Source organism: Octopus bimaculoides, chromosome 8, assembly GCF_046866305.1.
Source record: "Octopus bimaculoides isolate indiv1 chromosome 8, ASM4686630v1, whole genome shotgun sequence".
Classification (NCBI taxonomy): Eukaryota; Metazoa; Mollusca; class Cephalopoda; order Octopoda; family Octopodidae; genus Octopus; species Octopus bimaculoides.
The window spans coordinates 90997127-91017870 of record NC_142935.1 but is presented as its reverse complement, the minus strand read 5'-3'; the positions used below and the strand labels follow the sequence as shown (position 1 = coordinate 91017870).

At 38.5% G+C, this 20744-nt stretch overlaps 1 protein-coding gene across 16 annotated transcripts in view; it reads left to right on the top strand.

The window, feature by feature from the left end:
• Positions 1 to 20744, top strand: part of LOC106880431 (tetraspanin-18) — a 595429-nt gene that overhangs the window by 552587 nt on the left and 22098 nt on the right. For 10 of the 16 annotated variants that reach the window (XM_052970246.2, XM_089356794.1, XM_089356793.1 and 7 more), the window contains 2 exons: positions 4186 to 4386; positions 13112 to 13198. In XM_052970246.2, coding sequence (XP_052826206.1) covers positions 4186 to 4386; positions 13112 to 13198 — 288 coding nt within the window. The remainder of the gene's footprint in view (positions 1 to 4185; positions 4387 to 13111; positions 13199 to 20744) is intronic. The other 6 variants (XM_089356796.1, XM_089356795.1, XM_089356797.1 and 3 more) reach the window with 1 other exon arrangement.

Below are 20744 nucleotides of genomic sequence, written 5' to 3'. Positions count from 1 at the left end.
ATATATATAAGGTTGAGGAGGGTATTGGATTTATCCCAAGAGTTACTTTACACAGATTTCTACACGGATTTTTACTACTGGAATGAAACTACACTTCAAGTACTGTTTTCTCTTTTTTCAGCGCATAACACTCTTTACCATTTCATACTAAAAATATCCGCCTATGGGTATAATAATAGATTACTTTATTTTTTTCTGTCTCCGATGAAGGGAAGTACTGGATCTTCCCAGAAACAGCTGTAAGACTCTATCCATAAAATACTTCTCCAACCATACCATTGCTCTCTTTATCTTTTTATTTTTATATATTTACATATATATATATATATATATATATATATATATATATATATATATATATATATAACTGATATATATATATATTGATAGATAGATATATATAGTTGAAGTATTGAGGAAGGCAAACAATTAGTCATGATGAGACTATAACACTTAAATTCATTTAATTCAATCTAAAAATAGTGAAGTTATACAAAACTGGTAAGATAGTAGAGATAGTCTCTGATAGCTATTTCTGTGATATCCTGGTTTTTGGATCATCAGAACGCATACCTATTAGTTTGGGTTATCTTGACCTAAACTCCACATATCTTCTCTTGTGTGTGCATATGTATGTATGTGTGTAGTGTATATATATATATATATATGTGTATATATATGTATGTATATTTATGTATGTATATTTATGTATAAATTGATGAAAGAAAGCCAAGAATGACTGGTCTTTTTTTGCCTGTCCTTCTAATTGTTGTTTCTCTTGTCCGCCTATGTATCGTCTATCTGTCCGAACGTTTTAATGCCCTCTATTCTGTTTTTGTTCCATTTATATATATATATATATATATTGCATCCAACTCATACTAGGTGGTATCAAAAAGTTCCCAGACTAGTTCTGGAACACACCAACAGATGGCAGCACATGGTGGCATGCACAGTGAGAGCTAGCAGTGACCTTCGTGATGCAATGTATGTGCCAAGTGACATCACCGCGTTTACTTCACAAGTTGTGAAATTTGTGTCTTTGTGATTGCATGTATGCTGTAGTCTGCGATTTTGTCATGGACAGGAAAGTTAGAACAAAGAGCCGACGTGAAATTTTGCATTAAACTTTGGAAGTCTGCTACGGAAACATTGACCATGCTTCAGCAGGATTACGGCAACGAGGCAATGGGTTGTATGCCAAAAAAAAAAAAGCATCACTTTCGCACCCGCTCCATTTGCCTGATTTAACACCTACAGACTTCCGCCTTTCTCCCAAGATGAAACTGCAGCTCAAAGGTTGCCATTTTAACATTGTCAAAATCCAGAGCAAATCGCAGAAGGTCCTTAACTCACTTGTGGGAAACAACTTCTAGGCCAGATTCCAAAGGTGGCAAGACACACTGGGACCGGTGTATCACTGTACAAGGTGACTATTTTGAAGGGGATGATGTTAAAACTTAGATAAATAAGTTATTTTTTATTAAACATAACTAATCTGGGAACTTTTTGATACCAACTTGTATATTGAGTTCTCCTTTGAACTTGGTCTTCTCACTTGTATATCGGCCATACTACTCACACACATACACACACACTGTTAGTAATAACTAGACGCGCTATCCTTGCAAGGCACATCTTAACCCTTTTGATTCCAACCTCCCTGGGACTGCCTCTGGCTTGGCTCTTATGATACAAACTTCTTTGTTTTAAAATGATTTAACCTTTTTGATTTCAACCTCCCTGGGACTGTCTCTGGCTTGGCTCTTATGATACAAACTTCTTTGTTTTAAAATGATTTAACCCTTTTGATTCCAACCTTCCTGGGACTGTTTCTGGCTTGGCTCTTATGATACAAACTTCTTTGTTTTAAAATGATTCAACCCTTTTGATTCCAACCTCCCTGGGACTGCCTCTGGCTTGGCTCTTATGATACAAACTTCTTTGTTTTAAAATGATTTAACCCTTTTGATTCCAACCTCCCTGGGACTGCCTCTGGCTTGGCTCTTATGATACAAACTTCTTTGTAATTGTTTTGAATTAATCATGCATTATCTTGTTGTTTCAAGATTTTGCTAGTGTGATTGTTTATTTTTAGAATGACATTATAGGGTAGGTGGGAGAGGCCAGATCTGGCCAGTTTGATCATAAAACATGTAGACTATAATGTGGCCGATACGGTCGGTTTAAATAAAATTTTAAAAAATAACATCCTTCTTCAAAATTTCATGTTCATTTGTTCCAAACACCAGCTTAATAACAACAAAGCTATTTTACTAAACCCTTCATTAATTGAAACAAAGACAGGAAATTTCACCAAAAGAGGGTAACAAAAGGGTTAATTCATCTAATCAAGGCATTTAATCTTTGTGTAGCTGTTTGTGTGATTATGTGTAGAAAGATTGAGTGGTACTTATGCACTTATTCACACAGACACTTCACAAGCCCAGAAACACACATAGATTTTAGTGGGCTTTATATATAATTTTCTTGTGGCTATTTGCGTGTGTGTGTGCATATACATACAGTTATGTATGCTCATACACATGAACAATTCAGCTAAATACACTCAGCCATAATGCCATTCTAAAACTATGTGAACTGTGTAGGTAGATTCCAGCAAGACCTCAAGAATTATTGGTGTTGACTCACCATATTATTTTTATTTTTTACTTACCTACTTTTACATTCCTCATTCCTCTTGTTTCTCTCCTTTTCTCATTTTTCAACTATACACACATTAAAGGTCTCCCACACATATACATACAAATATTTATTTATATCTGTATACACATACATGGGCAGGCCCTTCATTATCCACCATGCACTTTTGATTTCCCCCCCCCCTATTGTTGGGAAAATTAGTTGCTCACACATCACTAAACATAGTCTCTCTCTCTCATATATATATATATATATACACATACATACATACATACATACATTTCCATATATCCATCTCCCTCCTTCACCACTACAATACAGGTTGAACTTGAAATGTCAATCAACTTGTCATTACATTAACCATGGGAAATATATATATATATACATACATACATACATACATATGGAAGACAGGCGTTAAACAACAACGATGATGATATATACACACACACAAACATACATAAATATTTATATATATCCACGTGCATTCATCTGTGTACATATACATATATATATATATATATATATATATATATATATATAGGTATATGATTTAACTTATTAAACAGAGTTCAACGAGTTCATTCATATTTACATAAACGCTGTTTGATTTAGTTTTTTCAGTGTACAATTTTCATCATCCCACTACCAAGTATGACATCACCCCTTCCTTCCTTATTCATCTATCACCCCTTCCTTTCTCATTCATTTATCACCCCTTCCTTTCTCATTCATTTATCACCCCTTCCTTTCTCATTCAAGAACACAAGAGTATTATTATAGTAGATTATCTCGGTAACCATGGGAGCTATTAAAAAATACAAAGCCCAGCATCACCGGATCCTTCTACACATCAGTGGTAATTTTTCACGTAATTCCACCCAGCCGTTTAACTGTGAATCCCAAGACAAGAAAGAAGCGCCCATGTCAAATTTATATGTATATATATATATATAGCCTGGTGTAGCCATCTGGTTTCACCAGTCCTCAGTCAAATCGTCCAACCCATGCTAGCATGGAAAGCGGACATTAAACGACAATAATGATATATATATACAATTGCAGCGTGGAAGGTGTTTATAAGCCATTTAAAATAACACACAAAATCCGTTAGATTCACTTCAACATTTAAATTTAATTTGTCAAAATATTTTTGTCGCTTTGAGACCGCGACCTGTTCACTGACAAAATTCTCAGTGAACAGGTCGCGGTCTCAAAGCGACAAAAATATTTTGACAAATTAAATTTAAATGTTGAAGTGAATCTAACGGATTTTGTGTGTTATCTTAAATGGCTTATAAACACCTTCCACGCTGCAATTGGTTTCGTTCCAGCACACGATCTCAGATCAGGTCACTTGCTATGCAAGTACATCTCCGATATATATATATATATATATATATATATATATATAATAATTTTGCTACATTTAGTTACCCACATCTGTTGAACATGTCTCAATTTACTCTACTTGTGCTTCCGTTTGAATCTTATAGAATTTTTCCCTTTTTCTCTTTCCAGATATTAGGCTGTGGTGCCTTGGCAGTTGGAATTTGGTACTTGGTTACGGAATACAGTGCACGAGAAGTATCTGTAGTAGTTGGAGAAGAATGGTTCGAAGTAGCAACATACCTCTTGATAGGTGCTGGTGGCACAATAGCGCTGCTGGCGTTTTGTGGCTGCTGTGGTACAATGAGGGAGGATAAATGTGTGCTAGGCTTTGTAAGTTTCTCCATTATCTTATATCTTTTATCTTGTTCAGTCATTACACTGTGGCCATGCTAGGGCAGCTCTTTGGAGGTGTTCAATCGAACTAATCGATCCCAGTAGTTTTTTTATTCCTAAGCCTCGTACTTATTCTATCAGTTTTTTTTTTTTTTTGCCAGACTGCTAAGTTACAGGAGCATAAACAAACCAGCACTGGTTAGTATTCAAGCGGCACAAAGACACGCCCATAGACACACACATGTAAATATATAGATATTTATGTGAGTATATGTATGTATATGTGAGTGTATATGTGAGTGTATATACATATATTTTTATAATTTTCTTTTGAAACACACACGTATATATGTGTATGTATATATATATATATATGTTTATATGTATGTATGTACATATATATGTATATATATGTACATATACCCATGGAAAACAAACTTCAACCAGCTATTCTGGTTATATGTCTGTGCACACGTTTGAATGTGCCAGAGGGCTTGCAAATCCAATGGGGGTCTTAAAAGACATGTTTGGATCCACAATGAGCAGAACTTACTTGCAGGTATTGGTAGTGCAAATCAGAGGTGCAGTCTGTGTTGGTGTTTTTTCAAAACACTGTCTGGTTTAAAAAGCCACATCAGACGCCATGAAAGGGCTAAGGTGTAGGTGCAGGAGGTGGTCAAACTCTGTTTAAGGAGTAGACAACCACCATGTACATATATATGTATGTATGTATGTTTCTGTGTCTCTGTATATATGCACCCACATACACACATACATGTATTGATAGAAAAAGTAGTCATAAGAATAATCAGATGTGTACAAGAGAGAGGATTGCTGGTTTGGTCATGTGATGTGTATGGATGGAGGACAGCTGCATACAGAAGGTAGATGAAGCTCGTGGAAGAGGGAGACCCAGTGAAACAGGACAAAGTAGTGAAGGCTGATCTCAAGATCCTAGATCCTATCAAACCAGCCAACCCATGCCAGCATCGAACATGATGGTTGTGAATGTGTGTGTGTGTGTTTTTTCATGTTTGCGTGATAGTTGTAAATGAATGTTGCTGTCAGACAAGCAGTGTTGTTCATTTGGTATGTTCCACCGAAACATGTCTGGCCATGGAGAAATATTACCGGGGGGGGGGCAAATATTCTGTTCAGTATCACAGATTTGCAAATCAGCGACTTGACCGTAACCACTTGAGCACGTCCCTTAGTGCATTCATGATCATTAGCACAAGTAGTGGGAGAACATCATACCCATGTGTTGAGAGGGATTCTTTGGAATTTGAATAAATGTAACAAAAGCATGGTTTGAAGGAAATATTAGGCATTCTTCACACTTTCTAAGGGTAAGCTAATAGGAAATAACAGTTACTACCCAGGGACAAAATCCATGTTACACAGTGTTGTTATTGTCAGAGAAGTGAGCATAATGGCTTTAATGAGGCCCTCATGGAGCCCTCATGGAGCCCTCATGATAAAAATGTATTAACCTTGCTAACTATAAGCCTTCTAGTTGTTATATGAGCTAGAGACAGTCTGGTGGGGATTGAGTGGAGGTGGGTGGTTTGTTTAGTGATGTTGGCACACCTGAGGCTGCTAGCTAATTATTAACATCATCATCATCATCATCATCATCAGGTTTCGGTATGTTTGTGTATGTGTGGGGGGTTATTCTATTCTCAGCTGTAGTTCTTTCTGTGCTTGGTAACCCTGAATAGTCTGTTCGTCACCACTTCATCAACGCCGCCATCTAACCATTTACCAACTATATGCGTGGTGGTGAGAGCAGGTCGGCACCGTCACCTTCTTCCCCCTGATGTATGCACTACACTCACAGGCACTACCACCACTGTAGTCATTACTGCTTCTATATACAATACACTGTTACTGCTACAACTGCTACTGCAAACACCACTACCATGTTACCTGCTTTCACCACCACTATCATCCTAAATGCAGTCAGTACTCCAGCTGCTCTCACCAACCAGGAGCCCGCGAGCCAGTGAGAGAGAGAGCTTCTGGTATGGTTGTTCAAGATGCTAGAAATAGCAGCCATATCAAAACATACTCTATTGTCTTAAAAAAAAAAAATGAAAGTAAAGTAACTTCAGGTAATTTATTCCATGGCAGCCTTAAAAATACAGGGTGGTTATGGTTGGAACGTTTCTGATCATAGGTTTGCACAACCAGGATTTACTGTGGCTAAACAACATCAGCATTGTTATCACAACTATCACTGTATATATCAGGGGTTTTCAAACTTTTTGACTTGCGGACTCCTTTATATTTCAGGCTGTCCATGGACCCCCTGTCTTGTCCTTGTGGGCCCCCTGTGGTCCGCGGACCACAGTTTGAAGACCCCTGGTATATATGACCATCACCACTCTGAAGCACTGGCACACTACATGCCACCATTACCACTGCCTGCTGCTCCATTGGTGGCATTGATGAGGGTTCCCATTGACTTGTACCTTCACAACAAACACACACACACACACACACACACACACACACACACACACATTAGTACTCCATCGGTTAGGAGTTCCAGTTGATCCGATCAACGGAATAACTTGTTCATAAAATTAATGTACAAGTGGCTGAGCACTCCATAGACACGCATACCCTTAATGGAATTCTCAGGGAGATTCAGCGTGACGCAGAATTTGATAAAGCTGGCCCTTTGAAATCCAGGTACTACTCATTTTTTATCAGCTGGGTGAATTGAAGCAACATGAAATAAAGTGTCTTGCTCAAGGACTCAATATGCCATCTGGTATCGAACACAGGACCTTAGAATCTTGAGCTGAGTGCCCTAACCACTAAGCCACATGCTTTCACAACACACACACGCACACACACACACACACACACACACTAGCACTCTGTCATTCTGATGACGAGGGTTCCAGTTGATCCAATCAACGTAACTACTTGCTTGTGAAATTAACATGCAAGTGGTTGAGCACTCCACAGACATGCATGCCCCTAGCATAGTTCTTAGGGAGATTCAGCATGACATGGAGTGTGACAAAGCTGGCCCATTGAATTACAGGTACTGCTCATTTTTTTGTCAGCTGAGTTGATTGGAACATGAAATAAAGTGTCTTGGTCAAGGACACACTGCGCCACCAGGGATCGAACTCATGACCATACGATTATGAACCGAATACCCTAACCACTAAGCCATGAACATTCACCACTACCACTACACTACAGACTACCACTACCACTCTATGAACCACTGTCATACTACATGCTACCACTCCACTGTGGACCACCACCACTCAAGGTATTGCTACCACTACATCACCATTGCTGCCACCTCACAGTCGCAGTGCATGCCATCCTCACATGAGGCTCCCCCATCACCATGGCACTGCCACCATCTCCTCCATCACCTCCAGTTCAGTACAAGAGCTAACAATAACACAAAAGACACAGAAATAGATGTTCTTGGCAATAGTGCCAATTCTCATTCTAACACACACACACACACACACACACACACACACACACACACACACACACATCACCGCTATCATTATGGTCAGCATCATCATCACCACTGCTATCATCACCACTGCTATCATCACCACGACCTCCACCACCATCATCATCATCATCTTCACTACCACTGTCATCATCATCAGCACCAGCACCATTTTTTGTAGTTTCTTTTTATCTATTACACTTGTTCCTCTTGGCCATTGCTGTAGCTGTCAGCTTGATTTGACAGACATGTGATCATATACAATTCAGGCATGACCCTCATGTCTTTTATTGAGACATTCTGTCTAAGAAGCTGCATTATCCAGTCTCCTTTTTCTTTTCTTACTTTTTTTTTTAATGACTGTAAGGTGTGATTTGAGAGATTTGACTGTTTTTTTTAACAAGTTGATTGACCACATAGAGGGCCCTCCTATTCATTCAGGTACATTGTTTTTTTTTTATATTAACTACAGTAAATAAATCTACCTAGTTTAGAATGTGCATGCGCATACATACATTTGTATATATATATATATATATATATATATATAAAATTTAATAAATGGAGTAATACGCTTATGTTAAATGAATTCTTTTATTTAACATATGCATATCCATTTATTAAATTTTATATTTATTCAAAATACCCCAAATTAACAGGGAGTTTCTACCTCATAAACAGGAGTTACACCACAGTTATTTTGTGGTATCTATTAATCAATTTGTTTTGTCGGAGTTAATTGTTAACTAAGAGGAAATAAATACATATAATGAAATATATATATATAATATATATAATATATATATGGGTTTGTGTGTGTGTGTGAAAAGAGTCGCATTAATATACAAATGTATGTAAACAAACTTAACTAGTTATATATACACATTTGAGTATGTGTGTGTGTGAAGAGACAGAGAAAGGAGGGCATTAATATACAAATGTATGTCAACAAACTTTAGCTATATGTATACCTTTGAGTGTGTATATATATATATATATATATATATATATATATACACACACACACACTAACACATATATACCTTTATATTATATACATATGTATATGTATGTACACTCACACATATTCATACATGTGTGCCTGCAAATATACATCTAGACATGAATTCCTAGTGCTGGCGGGTGGGGTGATGGTGTAGGCATCAGTCTAGCAGTAGCTAGTATATATCACTCTACTCTACTTGTTTCAACCTAATTAGCTTTTGGATTTAATTGCCACTGCCACAACCCAGCATCCTCCACTTTCTGCTCCCATCCATTTCTCTCTCCTCTTTTCTTTCTCTCTCTCTCTCTCTCTTCTCCCCCCCCTCTCTCTCTCTTAGCATGGGTAACCTTGAATTCTGGTGAGGTGAGCTATGCTGATGATGATGGTAGAGTGAGAGGGAAGTTGGGTGGCAGACTAGTCTCTTGGGGTAGCTAGGCTAGACTGTTTACTGGTAGGGGGTGGCTGTGATGACGGCTACTTCCCTAGTTGCTTACCTCTTTTTTTTCTTTGTTACCTCTCAGGCACATCTAATAATTTCACTACCATCACCACCACTGCCACCATTATTATCATCATCACCAACCACTATCACAACCATCACCACTACTGTCACTGTCATTGTAACTTCTGCCATTGTTACCAATGAAGAAACACTCAATGTGGTCAATTAACCTGCTAAAAATAGCAATCAGATTTCCTCAAATCACATCCTCTGTCTGCAAAAGGACACATTAGCCAGTGGTGCCCTAGATATACAAAGGAAAACGGGGTGGTCGAGGTCAGATTGTCTTTAAGCAACAGAGTCTGCTCAATCAGTGTTTTAATCACTACAACACCCCCCTCCATAAACACTACCGCCACAACTACTGCAACTGCTACTACTACCACCACCACCACTGCAACCAACATATCTACACCACAACTATGACCAATTCTATATTCATACTACCACACCAACACCACACACCTCACCACATCTTATTACAATTCTTTTTCCATCTTCGTTAGATATTTTAATCTAAATTAAATCATGGGAAAATTAGGCCAGAGGAGTGATGTGAGGAGACTGTTTTTGTATGTTGTGTACTTGATGTAGGCACTGTGTGTGTGTGTGATAAGAAGTTTGGCTTCTCAACTACATGGTTCCAGGTTCAATCCCACTGCATGACACTTTGAGCACATGTCTTTTACTATAGCTCTGGGCTATAATAGAAGACACCAGTGAGCAGATTTGGTAAATGGAAACTGAAAGAAGCCCATCCATTGTGTGTGTGATCATCATCATCATTTAACATCTGTTTTCCATGTTGGCATGGGTTGGACGGTTTGGCTGGAAACTCTGTGCGTGTGTGTGTGTCTCATTGCATTTTACATTATGTAATAGCTGTACACGAGTGTCACCTTCATGCAAGTTGTGTCCTTCATTTCTAATCTTTCATAAAACCATGTCTGGTTATAGGGAAATATTTGCTTGGAAGCAGGTGAGGGTCTGGATGGACAACTATGAGTGAACAAACTCTTTGATGTTTTGAAGGACTGCATTATCTAATGCATCTGTCTTTCATTTTATTAAAACAGTGTGTGTGTGTAGGGTGATTTGAGGGAGATTTTGTAGTTATTTTTAATAGATCACGTGACCATATAGAGGCTGCTTTGTTAATGGGTCACTGCTGGTTTTTGCTCTGGAGAAATGAAGTTAGGGGTAATAATTCTAACATGAATAAGCAGTGGTTAAGCAAGGGTTTGCTTTCAGAACCTGTCGCTAAACATGGGCGTTTCAAACACGAGGTGATGCTCTGCATCTGGCAGAATTATGAAGGGGTAGATAATTCTTTATAAGTTTGTTCAAGACGGTCAAACCATCGATGCCAACCTGTACTCCGAATAACTGGGGCTGATGCATGCCATTGTGTGGCAAAAATACCTGGCATTGGTTAACAGAAAGAAGGTTCTTCCACAGCAAGACAACGCAAGACCTCACGCTGCATGAATGATCCTGATTGAACTTCAAGAACTTGAAAGAATTGAGCTGATACCACACTCAGCATATAGTTTGGACCTAACTCCCTCAGATTATTATTTGTGAATCACTTCCTGCGCTTGCAATGCATCATCAACCAAGAGGAGTTCTTCACCTTGAAGGACAAGAACTGGTATCAGCGTGGGGTCAAAGAACTGGCAGAAAGGTGGCTTCAGATGGTGCAACAACGATGGGCCTCTACTTGCAAATGCTAGGTTGCTTTTGTTGTAACTTGACAATTAAAGCAATAAGTTACCAAAACACTGCAAAACTTTTGATTCAATGCTGTAGAGGCTTAAAATATATATAGAGTGTTTGATCAGTGAGTCACATGCACCTATTGTTTTCAACAATGAACCAACTTTTTTGACTATTAAAAATCTAGTGCACCAATGCTTATATAGTAAGAACAAATATGCCAACAACAACACTGAGCTAAATAAGGTTAGCTCTATGCCAGAGGTAATTTTTTCATACCTGGAGTGAAATGTTAGTGCAGAAATGTGTAGGAATGTTACTGTACTGAAGAAAATACAGTATCTTTCATTTTATAAATTCATAAGCTATGGAACTATATTGTGGTATGAAGGATTAGTTCTTAACATCTTTTTGAACATTTTCCAAGTCAAATGATCAGTCTTGTAATAATGGGGCAGAAAATACCTAAAAATGGACTTGTTTATTCAAATGCTTATAGTGTATGTACTTGTGGTCAGATCGGAGGCGCAATGGCCCAGTGGTTAGGGCAGCGAACTCGCGGTCATAGGATCGTGGTTTCGATTCCCAGACCGGGCGTTGTGAGTGTTTATTGAGCGAAAACACCTAAAGCTCCACGAGGCTCCGGCAGGGGATGGTGGCGAACCCTGCTCTACTCTTTCACCACAACCTTCTCTCACTCTTACTTCCTGCTTCTGTTGGACCTGTAATTCAAAAGGTCAGCCTTGTCACGCTGAATATCCCCGAGAACTACGTTAAGGGTACACTTGTCTGTGGAGTACTCAGCCACTTGCACGTTAATTTCATGAGCAGGCTGTTCCGTTGATCGGATCAACTGGAACCTGCGATGGAGTGCCAACAATACTTGTGGTCAAATCATTGTAAAAATTGGTATTGCTACAGAAAAGATGTCTTTTTTTTTTATGTAAATAGTCATTTTTGCTTAAATGTTGTGCATGTGTGATTGTTAATTAATGGACATAATTATATCTAAAAGAAATCATACTCTATAAGAGATGATGAAAAGAGATGTTAATGATAAATTAAATGCAAATAGTAAACTGGTGTGGACATAGAAAAATCCTGAAACACACATGCGAAAAGGTAGGGATTTTCCCTGGCCATTTTGCAGCATGAAATTTACAGGGTTAACTGAGTTACTCTCTTCAGAAACAATTTACCCAAGTACACACGAAAGTTTCTATTAAAAAAAGAAAAATCAAAGTAAATTGCAGAAATTCAGCCACATGTGCCAATTTTAATAACAAACATTACAAAATGTGAATAATGATAGAGGAATGGATTAGTTTTCTCCCTTAGATTTGAGAGTGTCGGGGCAAGTGCCAGGGTTGATGACATTGACTACCTCTCTTACCCATAAAATTGCTGGCTTTGTGTCTAAATTTGTAACTACCATTATTATTGCCAGGCAAAATGCTTAGCAGCATTTCACACATCTTTATGTTCTGAATTCAAATTCTGCCAAGGTGGACTTTGCCTTTCATCCTTTTGAAGTTGATAAAATAAGTACCTGTTGAGTACTGGAGTCAATGTATTTGACTAGTCCCCTCCCCCAATTTTCAGGCCATGTGCCTGTAGAGGAATGGATTATTATTATTATTTGCCAGTACCGCGTGACTGGCCTTCGTGCCGGTGGCACATAAAAGCACCCACTACACTCTCTGAGTGGTTGGCGTTAGGAAGGGCATCCAGCTGTAGAAACTCTGCCAAATCAGATTGGAGCCTGGTGTAGCCATCTGGTTTCACCAGTCCTCAGTCAAATCGTCCAACCCATGCTAACATGGAAAGCGGACGTTAAACGATGATGATGATGATGATGGTTACATGCAAAATCCTTACAACACACTCACACACATACACATACATCGTTTGTTTTGTCCTGTACTGACTTTAATGTTTTTCTTAGTGTAAATCCTTTGTGGTCAATAAAGAAATCATTATTATTATCTTTTTTCCATTTCAGTATAGTGGAACACTGTCCTTTATGCTGCTGTTTCTCACTGTTTCCTGTGGGATGGCATTTTACTTCAGAAGACAGGTAGGTCAAATTGTAAGTATGGAACCTACAAATTTTTCTTAAATACCGCATCTCCGACATGCATTGTTGCTTGATACAGCAAGGAATTGGGTCTGCTGCTGTTGCTGCTGGTCGCCACCTTCACCCTCCCCAATTCTCTTTCTCTCTCTCTCTCTCTCTCTAACCCCTTCTGTATGCTGCATCGTGTCCACCTTTAATGGATAACAGAGAAGACTAAGAAGCCACCAAGATAAGTCATTAATGTTCTCACCTTTCTTTCTATCCCACTATTTCTCTTTCCTGATCACACCTGCCACTGTCGGTTTGAACTGGCCAGGCTGGTGTTTGGACAGGGTTGGTTTGCTCTCATAATCTATATTCAGAAATATGTTCAAATGTGGTGTATATGTGCGTGCACTTTATTTACTTCCCAATAGTTTTATATTAACCTTCTTAGATTTATGCCGTGTAGGGCCACCATGAATACTATGTCCATAAGCATTTCCATGCCAGCTTTCATAATTTTCTCACATTTTTGTCTTAAATAATTTTGCTGCGATGCTTTCATAAATTTTCTTACCATTAAAGTGCAGGTGTGGCTGTGTGCTAAGAAGTTTTCTTCCCAACCACATGGTTCTGGGTTCAGCCCCACTGCATAGCGGTACCTTGGGCAAGTGTTTTCCACCATGGCCTTAGGTTGACCTAAGGCTTGTGAGTGGATTTGGTGTGTGTGTGTGTGTGTTACTTTCTCCTTGCCTGGTGTTCACCATTATGCAGGCAGTATCCTTTATTCCCAATCTTCCAAGAAAATGTATCTGATTCTGGGGAAATATTACCTTACTTTGAAACAAATACGGATTAGCAACAGGAAGGGCATCTGTCATAGGAAATTTGCCTTGACAAAATTCCATCTTACTCATGCAAGTATAGAAAGAGATGTTAAGACAATGATGATGATGATTGACTTGCATAATTTTCTACTATATTGACTTCCATAGTTTTCCACTGTATTGTCTTTCATAGTTTTCTGCTACAATGGCTTACATAGTCTTTTAGCTATGTTGGCTACTATTTCTCTAGCTAGTTATTTACAATATTGTCTTTCATAGTTTCCTGTAATAATGGCTTCCATAATTTTCTACCATAAGGTCTTTTACAGTTATTAGCTATATTGGCTACCAAAGATCTTTTCCAAGTTAATTTGCATAATTTTCTGTCAAATTAGCTTCCATAGTTTTCTGCTATATTGCCTACCATGAAATATCAGCTGCATTAGCTTTGATATATTTCTGCTGCATTTGCTTCCATAGTTTTCTGTCACAAATATTGTCTACTATAGTTACCCACAACATGAGATTTCGTATATTACACCCATATTAGCTTTCATAATTTTCTGCAAAATTGGTTTACATAGTTTTGATATATGGGCTTCCATAGATATCTGCCATATGGTCTCTCATGCCAGTCACTATAGGAGAAATGTTTTGACTCCCAATATATTTTAGGTTATTGGCTCTCATAGTTTTCTGCTCTTAACTCAGTTTTATGTTATTACTGGGTCTCCATACTCTTACAAGTTATATCACAGTTTCTAAGAATATTTCACTCCTGTAATTATCTTTGGTTTTGTCTTGTTTTATTACTTTTTTTTTTTACATTTTCGCACTGGTATGGCCATGTAATGCATATCAATGAAAACAGTTGCATCAAGAGGTGCCGATCCCTGATTGTAGCTGGAACATCTAGAAGGGAGTAGACCCAGGAAGATGTGATGAAGTGGTAAGAAAGGAACTACTGACGTTAGGACTCACAGAGGGAATAGCAGGGGACCAAGACTCATGACAGTTTGCTGTGCTTCAAAAGATGAGTCAAGCTAAATAAAAAACTGTTTGCCCTTGCATACAGGCTCTTCCCGTGCAACCCTCTCCGGCTGAGTGCTCCTGAACTTGCAGGGCTCATGTCAAGCTAAGTAAAAGCGTGGTTGCCCTTGTGGGCTCATAATTGCTGGTGCCATATAAAAAGCACCCGTACCAGTGCTGCACACAAACAGTGCACTCTGTAAAGTGGTTGGCATTAGGAAGAGCATCCAGCCATAGGAACCATGTCAAAACAGATATGGAGTCTGAACAGCTCTTCAGCTGGTCAGCTCCTGTCAAACCAGCCAACCCATGCCAACATGGAAAACAGACGTTAAATGATTATTATTATTATTATTATTATTATTATTGTTTTTGATCAAAGGAACAAGCATGGTTGTGTTAAGAAATGTGTGTCCTAACAACATGATTTGGGGTTCAGAACCATTGCATGGCACCTTGGACAGTTGTCTTCTACAATTACCCTAGACCAACGAAAGCCTTGTGAGTGGATTTAGTGGATGGAAACTGCAGAAAACCAGTCATGTATATATTCACCCATTGTAGGGGATGCTGGTTCCTCCAAGAGCTTACTCACTTTGGCCAGCTGAGTGGACTGGAAGCAATATGAAATGGAGTGTTTTGCTCAAGAATACAATACATTGCCCGCTCCAGGAATTGAAACCACAATCTCATAATCATAATTGCAGCACCTCAACCACTAAGCCACATGCCTACACACACTCACATACATGCATTTTTTAGGAACAGTGGATCCTCTACATGTGAGTGAATGAGAATTAGCATGCAAGAAGGGAGACAATCGGACAGAGGAGGACCATCTTCACGAAGTGTGTGATGTGTATTGCTAAGTGTATCAGTCTCTTTTCTCCTGTGGGTCTGAAATGTATAATATTGATGATGATGATGGTGGTGGTGGGTTAATGATTGGCAAACAGTGTGATAGTTTTATGCCATGCTTTTCAACCATTGATGCCAGTTGGCAAGGGCCTGGGAAGAGTGGGGTACACTTGCACCCCCTAAATTTTGTGGAGGTGCAAAATTCAATATTGCACCCCATTCTTACCTTTCCCAGGCTTAGAAAATAGTGTTTCAAAATTGATCACCAAATAAGAACAAAGAACTAAATTAAATAAAATGAAAACCCTCAAAAATTCTTAGATAGATATATTACTATATATATATTTATATATACACAATAATCCCTTGCCATATTACGGTTTATTAAGCTTACATTGATTCCTCTGTGGTTTTGTTTTCCATTTATAATAAAATAAATATATACGAATTATAAAAATAATTTTTAAAAATATGCAATACCGTTGCTACTTTACAGATTTTCACCTATCGTGGCGGTGGGTTGGGTAGTTGAGGGATTACTGTATATATTTTCATATATATATATATGCCAGTACCGCCTGACTGGCCTTCGTGCGGGTGACATGTAAAAGCACCCACTACACTCTCTGAGTGGTTGGCGTTAGGAAGGGCATCCAGCCATAGAAACTCTGCCAAATCAGATTGGAGCCTGGTGTAGCCATCTGGTTTTCACCAGTCCTCAGTCAAATCGTCCAACCCATGATAGCATGGAAAGCGGACGTTAAACGATGATGATGATATATATATATATATATATATATATATATATATATGATATGATATATATATATATATATATATATATATATATATATATGATACATATATAAATTCTTTTGTTTATTTATATATAAATTTATATGTGTGTGTGTGTATGTATATATAGCTGATGAAGGGATATTCCAAAGGGCTTTCCGTTTTCCTATGTGTTCGTTCCGTTGTCTGTAGTTTATTGTTCTAACGTCCTGTACCCTGATATGCATGTATATACACATGTAGATGTAAGTATGTACATATATGTGTGTATACATGTATATATATTCTTTGTATTATATATATATATATATATATATATATATATATATATATATATATATAAAGAAACAGTATAGCAACCACAGTCACTCCTCAATATTAGCACAATTGATGTACTGTTAAACTCCGACATCAAAAGCCCTTCACAGTGTAACTATCCACTTCATTTCCTCTGAATACTATAAGTGGCCCATCATCATTATCATCATGACCTACTGCTACAACCCTTACCACAACTAAATAGCAACAGCAACAAAATCAGCATTAGAAGTTGCTCTTCCATACTATGATGAACTATTAAGTAACATAGTTCTTAGCTTTTCTCCATAGCCAGACCACTCAAATTCTTCTCAGAATAACACAAGAAATCTATTATCACCATTGTCATCCTATTCTACTGCTACTACCATTATACCACTACTACTCCAAAATTATGAAGAATTACTCCTTTCTTTTCCTACCGTCCACCTCAATCTGAATGTATACCTGACAGCTCCATGATAAATCTACCAACTGTAGATAAAATGAAATTATGAACACACAAAACCCTGAAATATGCATCTATTCTCAACACGAGAGACTATGCATATACAGTGACTATAACTTCACCCATTTACCTGGGACAAGATGCACAGTTCATACAAGCAATACCAGCCAATGCCAAACCATACATCATACATCACCACTACCACTAAATGTTAAGTTATGCTTAATAACTTCTACACATGTAAACCAGAATCCTTAAATCCGTTGGTATTCCCAACACAAAAGATTGTGACTACTTCCGGAACTTGATGCATTAGTGACTATATCCATAATTGAGCATGTGGATCATATGTCATTGAGCAAAGATTTCCATGTAAGCCAATTATTCTGTCTTTGGAGAGAAAGAAGGAATATTTTTAATAAAGGATATTAGTAGTTATCAGTTCATTGAAAAATTAAAGAACTTGCTTAGTAATAATAGTGGTTAGCACTTTCATGATCAGAGAATTAAGGAAATCCCCAGTGAAAGACAATAACAGTTCACAGTTCCATTGTTGAAGGATCTTAGTAAAAGATACAAGAAGTTACAAATTCCATCTTGGAAGAAAAAATGTCACAGAAAACTTTGTAAATCTCTTAAAAGAACTTGTCAAAGAGTGTGGTGCAGAAATAAGTCAGCAGCTTCAACGACAAAATGAAATCTCAGAGGCTCATAACACCCTACGTGAGATCAGAAAAAAGTTGAAGATTCCTTGTTTGTTGATGTTGATGTTGTATGAAAGTGGAAGCGCAATGGCCCAGTGGTTAGGGCAGTGGACTCGCGGTCATAGGATCGCGGTTTCGATTCCCAGACCGGGCGTTGTGAGTGTTTATTGAGCAAAAACACCTAAAGCTCCACGAGGCTCCGGCAGGGGATGGTGGTGAACCCTGCTGTACTCTTCCACCACAACTTTCTCTCACTCATACTTCCTGTTTCTGTTGTGCTTGTAATTCAAAGGGTCAGCCTTGTCACGCTGAATATCCCCGAGAACTACGTTAAGGGTACACATGTCTGTGGAGTGGTCAGCCACTTGCACGTTAATTTCACGAGCAGGCTGTTCCGTTGATCGGATCAACTGGAACCCTCGTCGTCGTAAGCGACGGAGTGCCAACAACAATGATGTTGTTTTGTTCCTCAAATCCAGGGTACCCACAAAGATTTTCTCAACTGTTATAAACCTCTTGACTACACTTCAGAGACACTGACTAAGGTTATTTTGGATATTTTTTGTTGTCTAAACATTTCTCTGGCCTCAAAATTATGCTGTCTTTGCTTTTGATGGTGTATGTACCATAAGTGGAAGCATTTCAGGCATACAAAAGAGATTAGAAGACGTTTCCTGGTACATGTTTTGTACACTGTAGAAATCATTCTCTGGTCTTAGGCCTCCAAGAAGTTGGATCTACTGTTGCCATGGTCACTGATGCATTGAACTTTGTTCACCAATGCATCATTCTTCTGAAAGCACTATGGACAAGTCTTTGTGATAAGAATGTCATTATGTTGCAAGCCTGTCTGTTGCATTTAGTGAGAGAATGTTCGGCACACTTTGCTGTTTGAAGTCCTCACTCTGTATCACAATGACGCAACACCGTCTGACACACTGTGCAGCGATGCATGTGCATAAAAGTTTGTGTAATGAAAACACTTTGGATTTCCTCTTGGAAAACTTAACCAAAACAAGCAAGCATAGAAAACCTTTTGAAATGATTTGAAGCATTGCTTTTCCCTGTATGATAATAAAAATTATTATTATACCTGTGTTTGTATTGAAATTAAGACTGAAAAAAGCAAACCCAGCCTTGTTTGTAAAAAAAACTTTGGACCTGAGTTTGCGGCCCCTAAGCAAATTTAATTCCTGAGCCACTGGCTGTGGGAAGTATAAACTTTGACACTGTTTTATGTACAATCAACTGACAAACTCATACAACAATAAGAAAACAATATAAAATACAGACATCCAGTGGCCACCCCCATAAGTGTGTGCACACATATACACACACACACACACACACACACACACTACTGTTTTACTTCTTTGTTGTGTCTCAGGTTAGGATGACATTAGGAAGACAAAACAGTCGGGGTAGTTGGAATTGTGATTTAGTGTGTATTCAGGGCATTTGTCTTTCTGTTTTTTTATCTATATATCTATCTTTCAACAACTTACACATTGGTGTGTATGTGTGTGTATAGATGTACATGTGTGTGTGTGTATATATATATATATATATATATATATATACACACTCACACACACACAGGATGTGAATAAACTGTCGTCTGAATTACACAAAAATGAAAATAACACCAACATCCGCATTTTAATAGATATATTTACTAAAATTACATAAAAATATCTTGTAATAGGTGCAGGAGTGGCTGTGTGGTAAGCAGCTTGCTTACCAACCACATGGTTCCGGGTTCAGTCCCACAGCGTGGCACCTTGGGCAAGTGTCTTCTACTATAGCCTCGGGCCGACCAAAGCTTTGTGAGTGGATTTGGTAGACGGAAACTGAAAGAAGCCCGTCGTATATATGTATATATATGTTTGTGCGTATATGTTTGTGTGTCTGTGTTTGTTCACCCATCGCTTGACAACCGATGCTGGTGTGTTTATGTCCCCGTAACTTAGCGGTTCGGCAAAAGAGACCAATAGAATAAGCACTAGGCTTACAAAGAATAAGTCCCGGGGTCGATTTGATTGACTAAAGGCGGTGCTCCAGCATGGCCGCAGTCAAATGACTGAAACAAGTAAAAGAGTAAATTTATTCAATAGAATCGCCATTGGCTCCAACCACGGCCTCCAGATGACTTCGGAATCTCCTACAACTCTTCTGGACGGTCTCCTTGTTTAAGTTGGCAAATGCTGCCATAATCCTTGCCTTCAGTTCATCTTTGAGTGTTACAAGGAGTTTTGTTGGTCTCTCGCTCAACTGCACCCCACACATAATAATCAAGGGAGTTGCAGTCTGGATAGTTAGGTAGCCAGATGTTAGGGGTGACGTGGTCGCAAGAAATTGTCTGACAGCCATGACTGGGTTCTCCTGCTTGTGTGGCATGTTGCAGGGTCCTGTTCCCAGACATAAGGTCTTCCAGAAGCCGCTCTCTTGATCCAGAGCAACACTACCTCCTCCAGGCACTTGATGTTGGTCTCTGTGTTGAGTCTGAGCCCGTGTGGGAAGGTGAATGGAGGCATAATGTCACCATCACTAATGATCACTCCAAACGCCATGATGTTGACTGGATGTTTGATTTTTAT